The 23732-nt window shown below is 42.5% G+C and overlaps 1 protein-coding gene across 4 annotated transcripts in view; it reads right to left on the reverse strand.

The window, feature by feature from the left end:
• Window positions 1–23732, reverse strand: part of Elmo1 (engulfment and cell motility 1) — a 510326-nt gene that overhangs the window by 215527 nt on the left and 271067 nt on the right. For all 4 annotated transcript variants that reach the window (XM_029468421.2, XM_029468420.2, XM_029468424.2 and 1 more), the window contains one exon: window positions 10126–10234. In XM_029468421.2, coding sequence (XP_029324281.1) covers window positions 10126–10234 — 109 coding nt within the window. The remainder of the gene's footprint in view (window positions 1–10125; window positions 10235–23732) is intronic.

Here is a 23732-nt window from a genome sequence, read left to right on the forward strand (position 1 = left end):
GGTCTGATTTTCCTATGTCCAGGTTTTTGGAAACTGCTCTTGCCCCTCTCCCACTCCCCGCTTCAGCATACTAAGCAGAGGACTCCAGGTACCACCTACAGCACCCTGCTTCCACCTTCCTCCTGTCCAGGCATGGCCATCATACTGTTACTAGGGAGTCAGGTATTGTCTTAGTATGTTCCAGGGAAGTGCTGAGCTCAGTCCCTAACATGCCCCACTGATCTACAGCAACTCTCCCAGCTCTCCCACTTTCAAGTCTAGGCAGTCTCCAGGAAGCCAGTACCAGATGTGGCCCCATGATTTTAACTTCACAAGTGCTCGAACAGTAAAAAGGAATGCATCTGTTCTTTATAAATTACCTGGTGTCAGGTTTTCTTCTATAGTAGCTGAAAGCCAAGCTCCACGGGATTGGGACTGTAGTGCTTAATGCAGTGTTTTTTATTGGTCTTTTTTTTTTTTTATTGGTATTCTTTATCAAGTCTTCATTAGCAATTTTGGCCTTTTTTCTATCCAATGAACTCTTCAATCATCAATGTCACATTTCTGTCTTAATTCCCATTGCTACTCCAGGGTAAGATAGGGGCCAGCTCACTGCTGTGCAACAGAGTATATACTTTTCACATATTAATATTTCCTTATGAGGAATCTGCTTGTTTTTAGTAAAGTCTTACAATTTCTGTTACCCCTCTAAGGGGCTTTCCATTAGGATTATTTTCATTGCTACCCCCTCCACATTTTTTTTCTACTTTATAATGACCTAAGCATCAATGACATACAGAAAATCTACTAAATTTCATTCCTCCAGCATCTACCCTCTAATTTAGGTCAGTACTAACAGCTTTTCCTTGGGTTCTTCAGGGAGTTTTAGATAGAAAGCCTTGTTATCCATAATTTAAAGCACTGTTTTTGTTGATGAACTGTACCTCTGCTATGTTCTCCTGACCACAGTAAAATAACAAATGTGAATGTCAGCATCTCACAGCATCCTACTTTGGTTCTTCAACCTTTTTTCAGGTTTAACTATGTTAGTTTGTTGGTTTACAGTAGCTTTTTTTTAATGATAAGAAGATCATCCTGGGGCTAGACAGACAGGTCAGTTGGTAAAGTGCTTGCCTTGCAAAACAGAGAGACTGACTTCCTCCCTCAGAATCCACATAACCAAAAAGCAAGGAGGGATGGAACAGGTCTGGGATCCCAGAGCTGAGGAGGCGGAGACAGCAGAACCCTGGGACTCAGGGGTCAGGCAGCCCAGGCTACTTGATATCTGCCAGGCTGGTGAGAGACATGGTTTAAAAGGCAAAATAGGCCCTGACTTGATGGCTCCCTGTGGAAAAGCACCAGCTGCACTTGTAGAGGACAAAAGGTAAGTTCCCAACACCCACACAGTAGGTCAAAACTATTCACAGTTCCTGTAATTCCTGGGGATCTGACCCAATCTTTTGGCCATCATAGGCACACACATGGTGCAATATGCAGGCAAATATGCATATGCATATAACAAAAATAAATAAACCTTAAAAAGTAAAAAAAGAAAGTCATCTGAGGAATGATTCCTAAGGCTGTCCTCAGACACACACAGACACACACACGAGGGGCGGGGGGGGGGGCTTATCCTACTCTAATATCCTTTATTCCTGGTATTAAATGTCAACAAATATTAATTTAGCATTAATTAAAATTAGTGTTTGGATTTCTATGGAGCTTATTCCAGTGAGATAGTACCCTGTTCTATTTTATAAAACAACACACACACAAACACACACATATACAAACACACATACACATACCCTTACAAATGAATTTTTAGTCAGATCCAGTGACCATTTTAGGTGAACACAAAGGCTTTTATAACATGCATTTTGCAAACACAACTCACCATCATTTTCAGTTATTTTTATTTAGTTATGTGTGTTAATTGTTTTTCTTTTTAAAAAAAATCTTATATTTTTTTAAGTATAAACAATCCATTTCAAGAAAAATAGGACCACCAAAGCAAAACAAAAAAAGGAACAAACCAACAAAAACATACAAAAACAAACAAAAAATCAAAACAAAACAAAACCAAGAGTTATCAAGAAATCAGGAGTAGAACAAAGGAGACAAAGGTAAAATGCTATGGTGTTTCAAGGAGAGTGATGCCTCACATGGCAGAGCAAGCAGAGATCAGGAGAGCCAGGCCCAGGTGATGCTGAAGGGGCACCTGGAGAGAAGGATTTCTATGGCACAGCAGGCTTTCTCAACAGGCCTGTATCTCCCTTCCCTTCAGGGCTGGGCAAACCTGCAGGCTCACTTCACAATCTGAAATCTACTCAAATAGGCAACAGGAATAGACTCTCCTTGTTTCCAGTTCACATGTCATTTCACGAATAGTATAAAGTGAAGTAAGTGCTAATAAAAAGCCCAGAATAACATAAGTTATTTTCCTCTATTTGTAATGGAGATATGCTGGGTATAATGTCCTTTTAAACTGTCAAGTTTCTGTTCACAATCCAATCTCATGAGGACAAACATTTTCTTGTCATTCCAGAAACCCTATGTAGCATTACCCTTGCAAACATGAACAAACAAACCACAAAGCTGAACGTTTATGAACTGCAGAATGCCCAGCAGAGCTGGCTTTCCGGCCAGATATGCCGTGTCTCCTGGTCTGTGTGTGCACGACCTGATGAAGATCATCGCCTGCACACAAGCACTTCACAGTCAACTGAGAACTCTCTCTTTGCTCCTTGCCCAATCATCAAATTGGGGCAGAGGAGGAAGACAAAGCGGGAAGAGAAGGGGGTGATGAACCCATGTCCCAGATGGCGAGGGTAAAGAGGGAGCCAGGTTAGCCACCCTGACAGAAACCGACATGCCCACTCAGGAATTTGGACTCTGAATGCCAGAATAAATGCTGAAATAGGTTTCCCTACCTTGTATTGATACCATTATAAACCCTGCCATTGTATAATTACTGTAAAGAAACATCTCAATCACTTTGATTTTTTTTTTAGTTCACAGGGATCAAACTACATATATTTTCTCAAGTCATATTTGAATTTAAGTGTTTGTCTTTCCTCTTTACTTCAAAAGTTGAAATTTAAAAGGAAAGTTGAGTACAATATAAAAACTCTAGGCAGAATCAAGGTCTGAGAAGCTCAGCTTTCTAAGGGTTAATCGTACAAGCTAGTGTGTGGAGAGGAAACTGTCCTTAATAGCTGTAATTGCTAAAATCTAATTTTCTTGTCCTTTCTTCAACTAGTATGTTGTGACTAAGAATTAAAGTGATGGATTGTTGCTCTCAACGTTCACACACACCAATGTCCCAGAGTTAAGAGTCTGTTCTAATTGCTGCTGCAGGCCGAAGAGCACTTCCATGTGCTCCGTGTGTTCTTTTTTACTGGCTAAAAAGCACAAGTGTCTAGGTGATAAATGGAGCAAGATGCTCCACTCAGCACCACTGGTTTGTTTGAATAAATGTTGCCCCAAAGGACAAGGTCTGGAAGTGATTATTATTTTCATGGTGTGATCTAAGTTTCCTCCTCATTAATTTTTCTAAATAGAACATGTTATTTGATCTAATTGCAAGTGGTTATGGAGGTAAACAGGGCAAAACTGAAGGCATTATGGAGCCTTTCACCACAAATGTGTCCATCTGTCATTCAGAACTCAACTTGGACCGATACACGGAAGATTATGTGAGGCACTGGGAACACCCATTTGCTAGCGTGAGTGTAATGGAGTGGAGCCCCAGCCCTTGCATCTTGCGGATGAAAGAGAAATGCATTATAGTCAAACCTCTACTTCCCTTTTCCAGCAACCTTTAATATCGTCACATTAAAAAACTCTAGTGCATTTGCCCAGTTTCCAGGAAAGACAAGACAGGGGAGTAATCTGGCCATAATTTGTTGTAGTTTAGTACATCAGTAAGAAAAATACAGAAAGTCTTTTCACATATAAGGGCAGAAAATATTCCAAGACATCAATCATTTCTCCCTCAGAACAGAACTCTGGTGCTCTTAGCTATGATGGGCATCTGGCAGTCACACACAAAGGATAGGTCTGCTGTACTTCCAGTCTAACTAGCAGCAATGACTGGTCTGGCCTGGGCCAGCCCCATTCCGTGTTCTGATGTCTGGGTGAGGTGGACAGAGGCCAAGGCGTCAGATATTGATACATGCAGAGGAGTATGTGGATGACTTCTAGAAACGTGTTCACACACAGAGAAGTGACCCTCGGGACATGTGTCAGGAGCCACGAATCTGCTAGCAGCAGAACACTAATGGAGAGACTGGGGTTCTTGAAGGTCCGCACACAGGTTAATCAAGCCTCGGACCTGCTGACTCTGCCCTCATGCAATCAGGCGGGATTTCAATTGGCTGTAGCTGGAGTCATCCTCACTGCTGCGTTATCGGGGGAAGCTTGTTGGATGTTGGCTTGGCACTGTTCCTGGCTCTACACATCATCATTCTTAAACGTCCGCCTCACACCCAATAAACAATCAAACTCTAGAAGGTGATGTTCCTGACGAGGATAGCCCTCTGTGAATCAAATCCTTCTAATGGTTGCCATGGCCTTTACGGTCAGGTCCAAACCCCTCTGAGTGACAAATACTTATGAATTCATGTTGTAGGATTTTCCCTGTCCAATCACATTAAGGCAGTGGGAGGCTTGTGATTGGACAGGAAAATGGAGGCAGAGTGAAGAGTTGAGGAGACAGAGAGAGAGAGGTCTGTGGAAGAAAGAGAATCAGAATGCAGGCTAATGTAGTGTTATCAAAAGGATAGAATAATTGTGTTAAAGCTTTATCATTGTCATTTGGCTCTGAAATTATTGTACTGAAATCTTATAAATTGTGTTAATATTGATACATAAATCTGATTGGCTAATTAAGCAGTAAGAGTGGCTAACCAGTGGTGTGTGGGGCATTGTGTGAAAGCAAGAGGAACTGGGGAGGGGGGCGTCCTAGAGATGGCCTGGTGGGAGCCAAGTAGCCTAGCAGGGCTGGCAAGTTGGCGGGCAAAGAGACCTAGTGAGTATGATCACCTGGTACAGGGGCTAGCTCTAGATATTTCCCACAACAACTTCACTTGCATCAGCAGCTGACATCTACTCTTTTAGCTTGCTCCCCAAACCTCCTCTTCAACTACATAGAAGTAGAGTTCTCTGAACACTCAGAATTTCCACCCAGTTTCTCCTTGGGATTTTTAGCATCCATTCCCTCCATCTCTCTAACCAGACCTACATGCCTATATTCTTGGAGTTATTCTTAGTTTCTTTAGTCCCCATGTGTATAAGCTCTTATGTCTCTCTATCACACCTTCTCTACCTCTACCCATTCACAAAACAGAATAATACTGCCTCCTAGAAACATTATTCTGCCATCAATGAAATACTATAGATGGCAATGAATTTTAACCATTAGTTCATGTGAAGGGTGCTCCAGTTATCCTGCAGGCAGCTTGAGGATTCAGAAAATGTTCTAAGTTCATGGCATGGTGGCTAAGATCCTTGCATATAGAGAAGATGCCCCACAGCTAGTGATGAGGTATAGGCAATGTATTACAGGTTCAACAAGAAAGCAGTTACTCAATTTATATCAGAAAAGTCATTATTTATTTGAAGAAAAATGTTATGAAAACAAAAACAACGCAACCATCTCTTTATATCTCTCGACTTGGGAGCTAATAGCTTCCCAAGGACTCAGGTCTGCATCTATCATATGGGTTTGCTTACTTCCTTCCTCCTGTAAGAAGGGGTACCACCCCTTCCAGCCATCTACAAAAACTCCAAGCAAATAAATACCTTTTATATCTTGAACGCTTTACTCTTTCTCTCCACTCAATTTTATTCTTTTCTTTGGATTGACACTGACTCTGGCTGCACATGATCATATCCAGCTTTGTAAGGATTCTTTGTGGCTTCTAAAGCTGAACCTGAGGGAAACATATGTCTTCCTCTAATAAAAGCCTCCTGGAGAAGGCAGGATGAAAAGAATGCAGTTCTGCTTTTCTGTCATGGAGGTAGCACATCCTAAACCCATTAGAAACGAAGTCCAAGCCCCAGCCCTACGTAAAAGATGCAGTGTTTGGATGTAGCCTGTGCATAGCCCATGTGCTTGGAATGATTTCTACATAGCCTATAGAAATGAACACACTGTAAATGGTGCACAAACAGCCATTGTTGTATTAGACAACAATCAGAAGGTGAAAAGTTTGTGCATGTTCAGTATGGACAAAATTTATTTTCCAAATAGCTTAAATCCAGAGATGGATGGTTCTGTGGGTCCCAATTCCACATAGATGGAGGGCTGACTCTAGTAAGTTTGAACAGTATGTAGAATGAAGAAACAAAGACATTGCACTCGCTCCCAGTAAAGTAGAAACAACACGCCCCCCCCCCCCCCAACTACCCATTTAATCTTCAGGTTGTTAAGACAAGGCCACTTGCAAAGAAAAAGAAAAGAACCCTCCTGGTGTTTCAACTAAAGCAATGTTCATTATTTCATTTAAGCTCCAACAACTGCAGAACATATATTATGTTTATAGATAGGGGACCTATCTATATTATGTATATAGATAGTGGAGAAGCATGTAGAGACACGCAACAAGTGGCTGGACTGGGCTCCAGGTTGGGTCCTTCAGAACTCCAAATGCCACCATTCTCTTTGCCTACCACTCTCTGCAGTCCTCTGGACATCCTGAGTGCCAGTTTAGTGAGTAACTCCATAAAATGTCATCAGAGGACCTCCCTTCATTAATAAACATAGATATTATTGATTTTGAGTGTTACAGACTTCAGTTAAATAACCTTGATGAAGTGGTCTGAGAATAGAAATAGATGTTATTTTAAGCCATACCATTAGAGAAAATATTTGCCTCCTGACATCCCAATAACTAAGGAAGCAGAATAGTATGTGTATATACTTAAGCAACCTAAAAAAATGTTCACATATATTTGGTATCTGTAATTTAATGTTTGCTTTAGATACCAAATTATAATTGGCACTTCCAAACTAAATTTCCTAGAGAGACCTAAAATTAAAATCAAAGTAGAAATAATTTCTAGAAAATTAAATCTTTCCACTTATAAACATCCTTTTGCTCTCTCTGGTTAGATTTTTTTAACTGGGCATTTCTTTGGTCTCAGCATTTGCTAACAGTGAAATCGACCAAGATTTCAAGGTCAATTATTCACACAAATCTGAGAACTATTCAGAACTGTGAACTTCAGAGTGAGAAGGGAAAATAAGCAAATAAGCCAAGAGAAGACGAATTTGCACGTGGAAACTAATTTGCCTTAGAAGAAGAAAAATAGGCGTCTCCTTCAGTATAAGGGTGCATTCAAATGGGTTTTTCACATTAGTAACGTATTTAATATGGCACTGAACAAAAGGCAATCCATTTTTAAAAAAGCAATTTTCCTCTTACCATGGGGTATTTTATCATTTGATGTCCAGCATTCAATCAGAGTGTAGCTGTCCTTTTACATTTTATGAGCAGAAAACAAGTCATTTGGGCATGTTGCACTTCAGAGAAGTGAAAACACTTTGCAAGCTTTGAAAGATACCCAGAATGGCCCTTACAGATGACGGTGAGCAGAAGGTCAGATTGGAAGTTAAACATGAAACTATCAAAATATTAGAAACATCGGTCTGTATCACAAATAGACGTTATTTTTAAAACATGATAAATTTAAAAATCACAGGTAAGCTGACAGTCCCAGCCCATCCTTTCACTCTCTGGGGTTTAAGAAAATTCCAGAAGTTCCTGTGGTGAGACCCTCCATCTGCTTCACCTACTGCTGTAGTATGCAACACATTATAAACGCTCAGCAGATTTTAACTGAGTGAATGCATGTAAATCCTTATCTTATGTGAAAGAACAGTTCTGCCATTTGCCACTCAAGCCCAGCCTTGGTGCAGAGGCAACTCCAGTACTCGCTGTGTGAGCTACATGGAATGCCAAGGACGGTTCTTCATTAGAAGGTGGGAGATATAAGAAGAGCAGCTGCACCACAGTGCCAGGTCCTTGGGCTAGACGCCTTCATCTCTACCCTATCATCTCCGTCCCAGGAGAGGGATACCACCATTATCCCTCTAAGAGCTAGCAGAGCAAATCTACATTGCCAAAGGCTGGTCCCTGCAGCCTCTTCCAAATCACCCTCAGCTACACAGAGCAGAGACTTCCTAGAGAGCTGTGACTTCAGACTCCTGTCACCACAGTTCCTTTCCTTTACCAAGACTGCCACAATGACCCCAGGACCACCTCAGATCAGCTCCACAGTAACCCTACCCACAACCCACTCTAAAATCCAACCATGCCTCCCTTGACAGCCCCTTCAGGTATTTTGCCTTAACAGGCCCCTGACACACTGATGTATCTGCACTTTCAGTTATAAAGAGAAGACACCACTCAGACCTTCACCCCAAATAGGGACCAGGAATGGCTAGAAGAGCCATTTACTCTGGTGAGTAATTACCCATAGACACCATGGTACCAGAGAGAATGCAGCATTTCTGTATTGCCAACATCTCTTTCCCCTGCCACTGGGCCCATTTTTGGGAAGAATATGACATCAGAGCAAAGGAGAAGAACAGAAAGCCATGCACAGAACATTGCAGCACAAGTATACTCTCTGGTTCCCTCAAGATGAGGTCAAAATGCCAACGTATGGTATTGGGGAGATGGAAAGAGCAGGTGAAAAAGAAGTAATGGAGCTTAGTAACTTGAACACGGAAATCCTTGTCTCTGCATTTTCTAGAAATAGAGAGGTTCAGATAACCCTGTAAGTACATGACTTTAAACAGTTCCCTCCACGAAACCAAGATAAATACAAAATTGTTATCAGATTGAAAGAGTACGTGGGGGTTGTTTGATTAGGACTTGCATACTTAAGCCGAACAAACAGTAACCCATACGGAAGACAACAAGCTCCATTAGGAAAGCAAAAGACAACTTACACCAGGGATCCCTATTAGCTGAAATCTCAACACACAGTGAAGAGCATCAGTTAGCAGACTCCACTGGGTGGGCTACCCCACTCCTAATGCAACTCTGCAGTGTTGAGGCCTCACAGGCAATGGCCTTCCTCAGCAGGTCCATGCCAAGCCTGGCTTCTTTACCCAACTGGCAGTGGTTGAACGATGCTTGGCTCCTGCATGGCCCAACAACTCAACTTCTTAGGTTTTTCCTAATCCCTAAATTTTCCCATTGTTCTCAACAGTAGTTTTCTCCACAGTGTAAATAAAACATAATTCACTTTTCAATTTAATCATCAGGTCCATTCCCATTAATCACTCTACATCATTATTTTAAGTTCTCTAAACAGGTGGCCACATTATCTGTGCTTTTCACAATAGAACCAAATGCCACCCCCAGCAATTTCCCGATATAAACAGTCTCCTCTGGCACTCATGCTACTAAGCTTAAGAGAAGGATTTATATGTTTGTGCCAATACCATAGATGGTAGAGGTGAGAATCAGCTGCTTTAAGGAGACTTGACATTGGCAAGGACAACGGAAGAGGATTAAGTCATATCCGCCTTCATGTTAAAGCCAGGTTGTACCAATGAACGAACAGGCAGGGACATTATTATCTCTTTTTCTGTGTGTCCTCTCATAAATTTTGTAATATGAGTAGGAAAAAGAGCCCAAAGCATATCTCTAGCCAATTTTTCATTTTCAGCTACTCATTTCCTTCAATAGTTCTTTCTTTATAGAGTAAATATTCCCACATCTGAAACACTGGTAGAAAGAGAATTTCATTAAAGTATTCAACTTTTCTATAAAGAAAAGAGAAAGTCAAGGAAATGGTCTACACGAAGACTAGAAACTAGAATAAAGGAGAAACCCACACATCTTTAACCTAACCAACAGTGCATCAGTTGTAATATGTACTCATTTTTATAATATTGGAAACTGCCACAATACCTGCCAACTTCTCTATTCCTATAGTCTTTCATATATGTATGCGTAGCAAACATGCAGAAACACACATGTAGGAAACCTGAGCCAGAGAATGGACCATAATGAAGGGATGTGAAGGTCTAAGTGCTCTGAATTGGACACAGAGGTGGGGGTTCAACCTTGGAAGCTGAGTGTCTGCTAAACTCTACACCCACTGAGCATCTACATGAGTACTCACGCAGTTCGCCCACTTTCAGGATCTCACACAGCATCTTGGTCAGCTCTATACTGCTGCGGCCGAAGGGGCACTCATGTTTATCTTCTCGGCTGCTGTTCTCAAGCACGATCTGTGGAGAGAAGAGGGATGGGTCAGAAAAGAGAGTGTGACCAGACACATAAGACTCTAGCCTCACTCCAAAAAAAGACATAAAGTGGATCACCCCAGCCTATGGGTCATCCTCCACCTATGACTCCTGGGGCTATCACTAAATAGAACACAGAGAATACAGACTTTGATACTTTTCAAGCCTCCTACAGCTCCCTGGCCTTCAGGAAGATGTTTTGCTTGGCTTGTTGGTTTTCCTCGGCACATAGGAGCCTGGGAAGCATTTTTTAAGACAAAGTGATACAGAATTACTACTTAAGTGACAGGACTTCTTCCTTGTCTCCCTGACAATCTCTCCTGTTCAGGAACAGCAACTGTGTACAACTCCAACACTTCCATGGCTTATTTCTTGCTAAAGGTTCCCTGTTTTTTTGCATGATCTCACTGAACCATGCCTGGGGACCGCATCAATTAGACCAGCTGGAGTACTTCACTGAGACTTCCTCAAGCAAATGAGTGGTTTGCTTATCTTGCCAACCTCAGTAGAATATAAACCATCTCAGCTCAGCGGTACACAACTCTGGGTGTGTCAGTAAAGGCATTTCCAGAAATGAGTACATCACAAGGTCCTGACAAATTCAGTGTGTAGATTTGATAAAGCCACAAAAGTACAGCAGCTTTAGAGGCCTTGAAACAGAGGAGGCAGGCTAGCTAGATGAAGTAGGTTTCTGGGGGTGGAGAAGTGGGGGATATCTTCCCCTGAATGCTTTCTGGTTTTATTTTTTTCTCCTCTCCTTGTCTGCTATGATGTGACCCAATTGGTTTTGCCATGCCCTCTGACCCCCTGCTAGTCTGACACCTGTGCAGTCACTAGCCAGAATAAAAAGCCATCTTGCCCTCAGTTCTTTCAGTCAGACAGCACGCCACAGTGAAAAGAGCTGTCACTAATGGAATAAAGGAAACAGACCTACCTGTGCTGATAGCATCCGCAGGGTATGGCATTACATGGATGCTGGTGACAGAAAATAAACACTGAGGAGCATCTATGAGTCCCAGGTCTCCTATTCTTTATTAGAGGATTCTTCCCTGTAGTCAAGGTTTGGCCTCACAGTCCATCTTCTGAAAATTCTGCTTTTCATAAGGAATTCTCTTGCCTCCTTTAGCTAGCTCAAAATGATCATGCTATTTAAACCGAAGGGAACCATTTTTCAGATAGATAGAATGGAAACAGAACACAACTCTCCAAAGTAAATAAAGTCCAGTCATATGCCAACAAAAGCAATCATACTTGAGGAGGCTGCTTACTTTACTCATTCACAAAACCACATTCGTCATATCTGAAGCTACAGCTGAAACTCTTCCCCTGTAAGGCTGAACTACTATGCCCTAAGCTTCCCAGCCACTCAGTTGCTGGCCTCCTGGGAGCACTGCTGTTTGGTGTGTGTTTCAGTTTCCCCTTTGTTATAGTTTGGTGACAGACTGACTGTACCTCAAGGCTGTGCTAAAATTTAATTCCCACTGTAAGGGATTAAGATCGGTGTTTAGGAGAAGGAGACAGTAATGGGGGATGTGAACCAGATCAGATTTTCTGGGTGGTACCCATGACCGAATACTGATGGTTCTATAAAGAGAGTGGGGACAATAGACAGGAAAAAGAGGAACAGGTAGACAGACCAAACAGTACACACACATGCATATAAAGTCCATCGCCGTAAGTGGGTTTGTCATCCCAGACCTGTGAGACAAACAAACCTTGTTTCTTTATAGTGTTACTCATCCTCAGAAATGTGGTTATCACAGCACAAAACAAACTGATGTACCTCTCTAGACTATGATCTTGTCAGTGGCAGGAATGTATTTTATTCATTCAACCAACCATATTAATTGAGCACCTATTAGCTACCAGGCTAGACTTCTTCAAGTAAGGAACAAGGTACATAAGGGCCCTGACTTCACAGTGCATTGATTCTGATGAAGAGGAGGATGAAAATCTAATAAGAAGTTCCAATCCATCAAGCATGCTACAAGGAAAGAAAGCTTGCAAGTCTATGTGTCAAAAGGTCAAGGATGTTTCCTTGGTCGTTGAGAGTCAGAGGAAGATCAAGAACCTGCTGGGTCTGAGTCTGAGAGCAGGAAAACATGCCAGGTAGAGAGATCCAGGTTATAACCCTTGGGTGAGAAGGTCAGAATGCCAACACATTGTCTAGTCTACAGAATGGAGGGGCCTGGACCTGGAGGGCAGCATCTGGAGCCCAGAACCCAAGAAGGCTGTGGGTACTGAGTGGCCATGGAAACCCAGAAGTCAAGAGATGAATAGGCAAGAGAATGAAGGTGACAAGGCAGAGCATTTAGGAAAGAGATTAGGGGAAGACAAAGGCTGAATTATCTGCACACAAGGCCACTGCTGAGTGCAGTGATCCAGACCCTCAGGGTAGTAGTCCTTCCAGACAGGGCCATCTTCCCAGACCTTGAGGCCTGCCTCCCTGGCCAGGGTACGCTGTGAGTTGTCTCCTGAGACCCCATACCTAGCTCTCCTACCCCACTTCCTTTAACAGATTACATTCTGTTCAAATCGAGTATTCCAGCTTGGAAAAGCAGGCAGGTAGAACAACTGCATTCCCATCGATCAGAAAAAAAAATCTTATTCCTCCCTTTAAAAAAAAAAATTGTATCTGAGACATCAGATCAGGAAGAAGTGTGAATCTCCTGGTAATGAGGAAACAAACTGAAGAAAACAGCAAGAAGACAGGGCATAAAGCAAAGCCAGAGTCAGGTAGCTCACATCTAGCTGCAGGCTCCCAGAGAGCACATTTCCCTGTATTTCACATTAACATTCTATTAACATTTCATGAGGGCATCAATATTTAATGAGGATGTGATCCGCATACACTAGGTAGAATTACTGCAGCCAATAAATGCTCAGGAAACATTTCCAAGGCGCAGTTTATTAGCAGGCACTAAATTAAGTAGTAATTTAAGTAATCAATATGTAAATCACTTGGAGAAGCCCTTCTCTTTATTTTTAATACTTCATCTATCTTCTCATATTTACTTGCCCAAAGAAAAACAAACCTTCCTTCCTGATTCTCGAAGTCATGGCAGACACCATATTTAAAGTTCCCTGTTTAAGTATTAAGGTGAAAGACTTTACAGGAATACTTTAGAAATTATTATTACAACTATTACTAATGAGGTTTTACTACAGTGAGAGATGCTTAAACTGGTAGTAGCTTTTGGGTTTTTTTTTTTTTAACACACTTCTATAACTATATTCAACTTCAGTATTTTAAAATAAGTCATGCCTACCTGAGCCATTTAGAAAAGCTCCATTTGAAAGTACCAGTGCACACTTTTTAATCTTTATTTTCTCCTAATCTGTTAAATTATACTCTGAGACAGTGTCTTAGTTAGGGTTCCTGCGGCTGATGGAGCACCATGGGGAGGAAAGGGTTTATTTTCCTTACTGCAGTTCATCTTCACAGGCAGTCAAGATAGAAACTCAAAACAGGGCAGGAACCTGGAAGCAGGGGCTGATGAAGAGACCATGAAGGGATGCTGCCTGGTGGTTTATGCCTCCCCGTTTGCTTCTTAGAGCTCAAACCCATAGGCCCAGGACAGGCACTACTTACAATCGACTGAGCTTTATATCAATCACTAAGGATGTGTCAGCCAGGATTGGTGGCACACACCTTTGATTCCAACGCTTGGCAGGCAAAGGAGGGCAAATGTCTGAGTTCAAGGTTAGCCTAATCTACAGGGGAAGTTCCAGTGTGGGCTACAAACAGAAACTCTGTCTCCAAAAACAACAAACAGAACAAAACCTAAACTTCTGCTGGAGTCTTAGGGAGGCACTATCTCAGCTGAAGTTCCTTTCTCTCAGACAACTCTAGCTTCTAGCAAGTTGACTTAAAAGTAGCCAGCACAGACAGACAGAAACCAAAATTAAAGTCTAAGTATTTGTATTTATTTTAGTTTTAATTAGATGGGGGTGGGGATAACATATGTGCATATCCGTGGCATGCTTGTGTAGGCCAGACAGGAGTACTGGATTCCTTAGAGCTGGAGTTGTAGGATGCTGTGAGGCACCCAGTGTGGTTGCTGGGAACTAAGCTCACATCCTCTGCAAGAGCTGTACTAGCAACTGATGAACCCAGTGTGGATGCTGGGAACGGAGCTCAGGTCCCCTTCAGGAGCAGAACTAGCAACTGATGGACCCAGTGTGGGTGCGGGGAACTGAGCTCAAGTCCTCTGCAAGAGCTGTACTAGCAACTGATGAACCCAGTGTGGATGCTGGGAACGGAGCTCAGGTCCCCTTCAGGAGCAGAACTAGCAACTGATGGACCCAGTGTGGGTGCTGGGAACAGACTGAGGTCCTTTGCAAAAGTGGTACTAGCAAATGATGCATGAACTCTTAAAATTACTGCTATCACCCATCTTACAATGTGTCGTATACCAAAAGAAGTTTGTTTTACAAAATAAGAACACTGCATACCTGTGTAAACCTGAACTCTATATAGTTTTTAGTTTATGGCTGTCTTTACCTGTGGTCTATCAACTGATCTCCAACATATCCACAGTACTAAGGAGGGATACATTAGCTGATATTATCCTCTCAAGACTGTTGGGATAAAAGGAAGAATTCTAGATCATACCTAGTCTCAGTCCGGCTTGGAATTCAATTCTTAAAGTGTTATCTGGGTATGGTTGTAAAAGCTACCTATAATCCCAGCACTTGGGAGCCTTAAGCAGGAGTATTTTGAGTTCAAAGTCTTCCTGGGCTACACAAATAGACACTATCTCAAACAAACAATTTTTTTTTCTCTTTTAATCTTCCATTCCCACACTCTCCTAACCCCTTGAGAGTATAATCTGACTTTATACACCTGGCATGAACATCAGTGGACTTGGCCCAGTTAGACCACGGGAAGTTTTATGGGTTGGGTTTCTGTGTCTCATTAAAGTAGGTTCAGAAACCCCAGTCCCCCTAAAATAGACACTTCTCACTAATCTCCATTATTCACTAAGGATGCACATCTGTTCTTCAGGGTACACAATCAAAGTTGCTGAAGCATCCTCACGCATTTCCAAGCATCCTCCCCACTCCCACCTGGTTTCTCCAACTGTTGCAGATGAGGGACCCAGTTGACTTGGGCTTGACTAATGGTACTACATGCTCATTGCCTGAGCTGCAAATATCCGACTGACAGGCCTGCCCGTGCATGCCCCCTGTCCCCAGAATCCATTTGCTGATGAACAAACACTTAGGATGCTGGCTCTGATACACACTTCCACTTCCTGATTAGGTTCTATGCACTAGGCCAAGTACAGTCCACTCAGGGGTTCTTGGGGCCAGCCCTGGATTGAACCTCCTGTGTGTTAATGTCTCTGTCATCATGGGGGGGGCTTTTCTTCCAGTCTCAATGATATCCTCACTGTCTTCAAGGTCTACAGATATTCCACAACACTCAATTTATGGGAATCCTATGCCAGAAAAGCTACGATGTGGAAGCAACGCGCCAGAAACAGGCTTCACAGAGTCTGGGTTCATTCTCTCTATTCCACCCCTCCTTCTGATTCCTCTGTGGCCCCTGGCCAACATTTCATGCAACACTTTTAGTAGAAACTAAACTAAAACCGTGATTGTAAAAGATTACCTTTCTGGTGACAGGCCTCTGGGGACACATGAAAGCAAGCCGGAAGCCTTCTTGTGTTTTTAGTGTGAGAGGTCTGGAGATCTGCTTGTGCTCTTACCAACTTACACTGGAAGCGCAGGCCAAATTTAGGCAGAAACCCACCCCAGAGATACAAGGAACTAGCACAAAGATGAGTAAGGAACCCCTGAGCAACCCCCCTCATGACCCCTTGTTTGTTGCATTGAAGTCTTAATGCTAATCATGCAGAGCCACCATAGAGCATTCGCTCTTAGAACCCTTGATGACATGAAAATAAAGATAAAACCCACCTTCTACCTAGATAGGGAAATGCCTGTCTTACACGATGACAGACCGAGAGGTAAATGGAAATCCTGGTGTATACCAATCAGCTTTCATACACACCAACACAAGTGTCATTTGCATTAATGACAGCAGACACACTGAATAATGTTATATCTCCGGTCCCAGGTGCCTACAAGGGCAAAGGGGAAAGCAACTTTGTCTCCTCTTGAAAAGACCTGGCAGCCAGGCAAGAATCACTTTTCCTCCTGTCTCCAATAAGATGATGACTGGTCCTCAGAAAGCCAGGCCAGAAGAGCACCAGGCCACTTCAATAAGGTAGTACAAGAGGCTAATTGTGATCATGAATCTTAGGCAAGTCCCTAGGATCAAACAAACCACCAAAGTCCTAAAAGGGTAATTGTAGAAGGTATTCCATGCAAGCCAGCATACCACACCAAGTCAGAATCAAGGGCTGCCAGCACACTAGACTCACATGCCTACCAGATCTGCAGGTGAGGGAGTATGGCTCCAGAGAAAATATACCTAAAAGAAAAAAGCCTTAGGAATGTAGTCGACACGGCAGCAAATGCTAAGTAGCAACCACAGAGCTTATCTCTCAGGCCTTGTTCTAAGAGCTTTGCTCGAATTGCCTTCTTTCACTCACAGGATGTATAACTGAAGTGCAACACCATTGTCACGCTGCAGATAGGGATGCAAAGAGATGTAGTTCAATTTTTCTAGGGTCACACAATATAGGAATGAATAGATCCAGCCAGGACTTTGGTAGTTTGCCCTGAGAGGACAAATTCTTTGCTAACGAGTCCTACTAAAAGTGAAAGATTAAATACTAAGCAACCTTGACCATGGGCAAGGGCTTAACACACACAGCATCGTGGCTCTGGGTGGGAATAAACCTGGGGTAACTTCTGGTACATTCCACTCCTGACATTTGACTCATCTGTTCTCCCATGTAAAAATGGGACAGAAGTGTCCCCCACAAAATCTTATAAAGATTAACAGGACATAAAAATGGAAATGAAGATCTTTATGTCCCAAAGACCACAGATGGGATGGTGGCGATGGTGACGCAGTAACACTGCAGCAACCACTGAAGCTCTTATTCTGGGTTTGCATTTCTGAAACCTTCTTACAGCTCAAGAGCAAAGTGGTCTCAAGAAGGTAACAGTGAGGGAGACACAGCTGTCTACTGTGCCCACTAGTAACTGCTCTATCGCAAAGCAAGGAGTTGATGGGAGAAACAGCACCTGAGCTTGGTGGTTCTCTACAAATTTTTTGGCATGTCTTTGGAACAGTGGTTCATAAACCAGTGTGTGCCAAGATCTGCTGGTCGTCTGATTTAACACAGGTGCTGCTTGGTGCCTGTAAGATTTCATCTCATTGGTCTAGAATAAAATTGTAGAAAATGTGCAGGTCAGGAAAGCCAACAGTAAGCTTTCTGAGGCGCTTTGGGGAAAAAGGGACTAGTTGAAGAATAAGAGATATATTTTTCTTTCTTTCTTTCTCTCTTTCTTTCTTTCTTTCTTTCTTTCTTTCTTTCTTTCTTTCTTTCTTTCTTTCTTTCTTTCTTTCTTTCTTGGCAGGGTTTCTCTGTATAGCCCTGGCTGTCCTGGTACTCACTTTGTAGACCAGGCTGGCCTTGAACTCAGAAATGCGCCTGCCTCTGCCTCCACACCCAGCAAGAGATTATTTTAATAATATTTTAGCTGATCATGAATCCTTGGCAAGTCCCTAGGATCAAACAAACCACCAAAGTCCTGAATAATAATAATAAGATGAAGTTTAAGAGATTATTTTAATAATATTTTAGCAATATAGTCCTAAAGACAAAACAAAACAAAACAAAACAAAAACAATAACAAAAACTTCCCTGAGCAGCAGTTTGCTACTTAAAATTTACAGGCAGCTGAGCAGGGCTGAAACCCTATGGGTACAGCCTACTAAGTCAGGAGCTGACATTGCAAAGGCTAGGAACAAGCAAGTTAAGCCTGAGTACGACTGACAGCCAGGGCGGAGAATCCCCAGTGCTGCCTGTCTGCCTGTCCAGGATGTTTGGGAACTCTGTCTAAGGGCAAGAGAATGCTACAACCCCGGGAAAAGAGGAAGAGAATTCATGAGAGGTCAGATTGGTGAAAAAGCAAAAGCAGAAAATACACATGGGATACTGAGATAAATAACAATCTGGACAAATGAGAAAAATGGAATAAAACCCAGTTAATGAGGTAAAATGCATTTAGAATAAAATTAGGCAGTTACACATACCAAGGCATAATAAAGGCCATAAATATAAAATGGCAAGGAATTGACTGGGTAATAGTGTAGTAATTAAAGCCTGGAGGTTCATAATAGACCTTGAATTGAACATTAATCAACTAAAAAGAAACGCTCCCTGCACTCTGGTATAATGCAAAAGCCAGACATGTGGAACACATGAAGCAATCACAGCACTCGATGCTGGCCCGCCTCTATGAACAAGGTGGAGGGAGGGGCTCTAGCAACAGCAGGGATAATGGGTTACTTGTGTTTGTGTGACCTCTGACCCCAACGTCAATGAGGGAAGTCAAGGACTTGGCTCTCTTGAGCACCTGCAAGCCAGCTCTGGCAGAGCCAATGCAGAGCTGGGCTTTGACACCTCTCCTAGGCCATTGTGTGTGTTGCTGCACCCAAGTATGGATACAGGGGTGCTGAGCACCTGAGGCATCAGTACAGCGTTGCTGCTTTCAAGCAGTGATTTGCTTACTTGATTGTACACTAGAATCCTCTGGAAGCACATGAAAACACCAATCTCAAAGCCCTATCTCCAGGACTGTGTTTTGCTGATTCTGATGTAAACCTGGGAACCTGTAATCTTGACATGTTCCCATGTGATATGAGTGCTGCTGTTTTGGGCCTAGACTTTGGGAATCCTTGGCTTAAAGCTCCTTTTCCTGGGGCTTGGGCTTGGAATCAGTAGTGATGATCATTGGGTTAGTGTGAGTGAGGTCCTCAATTCGAACCTTGCACCACAAAAACGAGTAAGAAACAGACAAACAAAGTGGTCTACACCTACCCTCTTAAGATTTATTTTCACTAGCAATATTCCTATTTTAAAAGACATCCAGCTGGGCAGTAGTGGCACATGCCTTTAATTCCAGCACTCGGGAGGCAGAGGCAGGTAAATTTCTGAGTTCGATCGAGGCCAGCCTGGTCTACAGAGTGAGTTCCAGGACAGCCAGGGCTACACAGAGAAATCCAGTCTCAGAATAAAAGAATAAAAGAAAAAAAGACATCCAAAGCAGAGAGCCAATGAAAAGACAATGCATCTGCTTTTTCTATAACTAATATGGAGCATCATTAAGGAGAGAAAAGCACTAGAGAGATCATGTGATCTGGTGGCTGGGACTATGGGAAACCGCAGCAATTCTTTAAGGCCATTTGGAGGCAGTGATAATGTCTTGGAATTAAACAATGATGGTGAGTTTACAAATGTGTGACATGCTCCTGAATAGTTCATTTTAAAATGCCTAATTTTATGGCATGTGAATTTTACCTCAAAATTTTAAAAAATTACTACAAATCAAATGATTGACGTGCACAAACTCTCACATGTTTTCTTTATTTGGTCCTCACAAGTCTTTGGAATGAGATTCTCCATTCACAGATGAGGAAGACATTCCTTGGAACAAGCTACCTGAATTTCAGGAGTGACCAGATGGGCGAACATAGGTAGCAGTTCAGGTGAGTTCTACAGAAGGCCAAAGGGTACTTGTGAGATTGGGTGCTTGGGGTACTGAAGGACACGTGTACTTGCCTGCCTCTCTTTTTTGACAGCTCGAGTGTTGAATTCTTTCATAGGTATTCACTCTCCCAGACCCACTATATTTTAAGAGTATTCCCAGATTACTCAGAGACCTTGTTAAAATGTGGCCTTGATTCAGCACTAGGCCCTGTGGTAGGCATTCCTACCAAACACCCAGGTGATACTGATGCTCAAAGTTAAGAACAACGTTCTGAAATACAAAGCAGTGTTCCCTCAGTCTAGCAGCTGAGTCCCAGGTCCACACCCCGCCCCCACCTTCCCACCATTCACAACTCTTTGATCCATTCACACACACACACACACCATTTTTTGAAAGGATTTATTTGTTTATTATGTGCAGTGTTCTGCCTGCATATATGTCTGCAACACAGAAAAGGGTGCCAGACCTCACCATCAGTAGATGGTTGTCAGCAACCATGTGATTGCTGGGACTTGAACTCAGGATTTTCAGAGAACAGTCAGTGCTCTCAACATCTGAGGCACCTCTTCAACCCACAAAAAGCATTGATATTGCAGAACAACTCGATAGACAAAAAAGAAGAAGAAGAAGGAGGAGGAGAAGGAAGAGAAGGAGGAGAGGAAGAAGAAGAAGAAGAAGAAGAAGAAGAAGAAGAAGAAGAAGAAGAAGAAGAAGAAGAAGAAGAAGGAGGAGGAGGAGGAGGAGGAGGAGGAGGAGGAGGAGGAGGAGGAGGAGGAGGAGGAGGAGGAGGAGGAGAAGGAGAAGAAGAAGAAGAAGACATGCATGAAGAAAATAGCAAGTTGAGGGGTTGACTGATTTTGAGACTTGAAGAGTAAGACAGGATGGACAGATTTACTTTGTGGCCTTTGCTTTGACATACTTCCTTTGCTTATGTTGCCTACAAGGCAAGGCAGTACCACTTTTATAGTAGAGGTGCGTGTGAGGTGTGGAGGGCAAGCAGGCAAAGCTGCATGCAGAGGGGAACCCCAAGGTCAGCATCAAAGGAGAAGAAAGCTTGCCAGTATCTCTTCTAAGGTATCTCTTTGCCACTCTGAAGGTTAGCCAAGGTTAGCCACAGTATATGTTAGGAAAGGCACGTTACAACTGGAAGAGTGAGGACTGGAGGAAGGGCAGTGGTTGAGGCCCTCTGCATACTGGCAAAATAGGGGTGATTTCAGGGTCACAGTGCAGAACTATGACTTGTTCATATGATGTGACTGATTACAAATGCCTCTTATGGCCGACACCTGAAAGCAAAGATGGCACAAGTTGGCAGAGTGAGGTTGGTTCTGTCTGTGGTCGCTGTTAAACGAAAAAGTAAGCCTGGCATTTCTGAAGTCCAATTTCATACTGTCACCAGCATGTTAACATTACAGATCTCTTAAAGCTAAGCTACCTTCTAGTGTACTGTCAGAGGCATGTTTTGACAGAGCTTGCTTTACTAAATGAGGCTCTTGTGAGAGACTCAGCCAGTGAGATGTGCTTCTAAAGTAAGCTCCCCTCTCAAATCCCAGCATCAAGACTATGTTCAGAAATCCACTCTGGCTCAGGAGAGTGGATCTGAGGGCATGGGAATGGGGGAAGAAACTATTATTTATTTTCTTCTGGACAGACAAGCTGGATGTTTCAGAAACACATTTTTGAGTAGAATATGTTTACTGATTATCACATACAACTACAACGAAAAAGTTCCTGACTTAAACCCAATTTTTTCAGCTATAAGCTATTCAACCAGAAAGACCTGAACTTAAAGAATAGGAAAAAGAAATCATTGTCCTATGAGATCTAGCGTTTTAAATGGTCCTCATCCCATTACATCTTATCCTAGTCAGTAGGAATGAAGCCTCTGTTTAGGCACAAGCTTGTCCTCTTACTGTTCAACAACACAAGTGTTATCTTCAGCAACATGACATTATCATCAGGTTGTGAACAGCAAACAGTAGCCTTGGCAACAGCCTGTGATGTTTGGAGGGTTTTACTGAGGTTCCTTTGGCCAAAAAGTCAAGAAGCTGTAACTCATTCCCAGCCCTGGAAGTTTTGAAGTGGTAGCATAAAATACCTACAAGGGGCACTGTCTCTCTCATTGAGGATTCCTTTTAGGTTCCTCCCATATAAGGATATATTTTAATATACATACATGTATATATTTTAAGAAGCTTCTATAGTAGTAGGTTTCCATATGGCTTTTCATCTTACTCTGTACAAGAATTTCTAAGCTTAGGCAATTTTGCTGATAAAAGGATCCTGTTACAGTGGTCCACTGCTATAGGAGCCAGGCTAGATATGGACCTTTTGTATAGAAATCACCCTTTCTCTACACTTCCTATTAGATATAACTCACAAGGTAATTACTCAATAAATCTTTCCACAACTCCTGTCATGGACCAGGCCTAATCGCCCCCCTCAATCCGTGGGAATTAGGGGTTCAGACAGATGGGCATAGAGTCGGCGGGAATTGGGGTGACAAACAAGACTTGACACAAGGGAGTGTGGATCTGAATGTAATGTGTCAAATCGAGCATCAAAGTTTTTATACAGAAGAAAATAGGGAAGTTAGGTGACACACCTGCAAGGTACAATGAGGTTACCAAATTCTTACACAAAACAGAGGAATGCAAACACGGAAGGACTGGCAGGAACCAGCTGTGATAAAATTCAATATTAACAACTGGGATCAAAAGCTGCTCCACCTAAGGTCCACTTAATCTTAAAAGCCAGGGGCAAGGGCATCGTGCCCTTGCCATAGTTACTATTCTAGTCTATTGTATAGTCCACCTTCCCCCTAGGCCATTGTAAATACTTGTGTATGGGTGTAACTCAGCTATCTATAGTCCTAAGTATCTACTCTGGTTCCTCTTTAGACCACAAACTTCCTTCTTCCTAGATAATGGTAAATTCCTGTGTAGGGCAGTGACTTAGCTATCCATGTCCAGTGTCGGATCAAGGACTGCCTAGAATATAACAGCTATATGTCAAAAAAAAATCAATCCTTAGGAGCACTTATAATAAAGCAATATTAGGGGAACACAGATCCGTTTACCAACTAAAGCAAGGACATTGGAGTATTCTTTATATAGGATGCCACGATTCCAGGAGACTAAGTTTCCATGAACTTTTGGCCTCGGGACAGCACCCAGGTTTTTGGGGCCTGTCGTGCTCGGCACTACTCGAGTGGATGTAGAAGTTCCCTCTGTTTTTTTTATTTTTTAGACTAAGTTCCAGAACGTCCCACCTCGTGGTAGCTACAGATCTCAGAACTCTAAAGATGAGTGGAAACACAATGATTACTAATAAAATAATGTCAATAATAATAGCAAGCAAGATTATATATTGAGCCCAATCCAAGGGATTCAATGCAGTTAGCTTATTCTTTAAATCTCTGGCCAATTCATCAATGTTCCAAATATCCAAATGGCTTCTGCTCATTTCTGAAATTTCTGTTAACCTAGCCTTAATATTTGCTATATCCTGTCTCAATCTATTGCCAAAACTACCTTTTTAAAAGCATTGACCTTTGCCTCCAGTTTCTTATCTATAATATTGAAAGAAAATTAAAATTCAAGGTCCATGACTCATGCGGCTTGCTAGTTAAGAGGGCTTTTTGGGCCTAGAGCAAAGAACAAAGGCTGTAAAGTCATCCCAGGGACCAACTAGCCATAAAGACAGGGAAGACATACAAGATGTCCAGACTGGCCCGGCTCCTCCCTATCTCCCACCCTTCTGACCTAAGTTAAATGTTAACCAGATGCTCTGTTGTTATCTCAATCTGCACGTACAGTTTGCTGATGTTTAAATGAACCAATCGTGT

The sequence above is a fragment of the Mus caroli genome, unplaced genomic scaffold, assembly GCF_978045245.1.
Source record: "Mus caroli unplaced genomic scaffold, Mus_caroli_1 scaffold_15, whole genome shotgun sequence".
NCBI classification, from domain to species: Eukaryota; Metazoa; Chordata; class Mammalia; order Rodentia; family Muridae; genus Mus; species Mus caroli.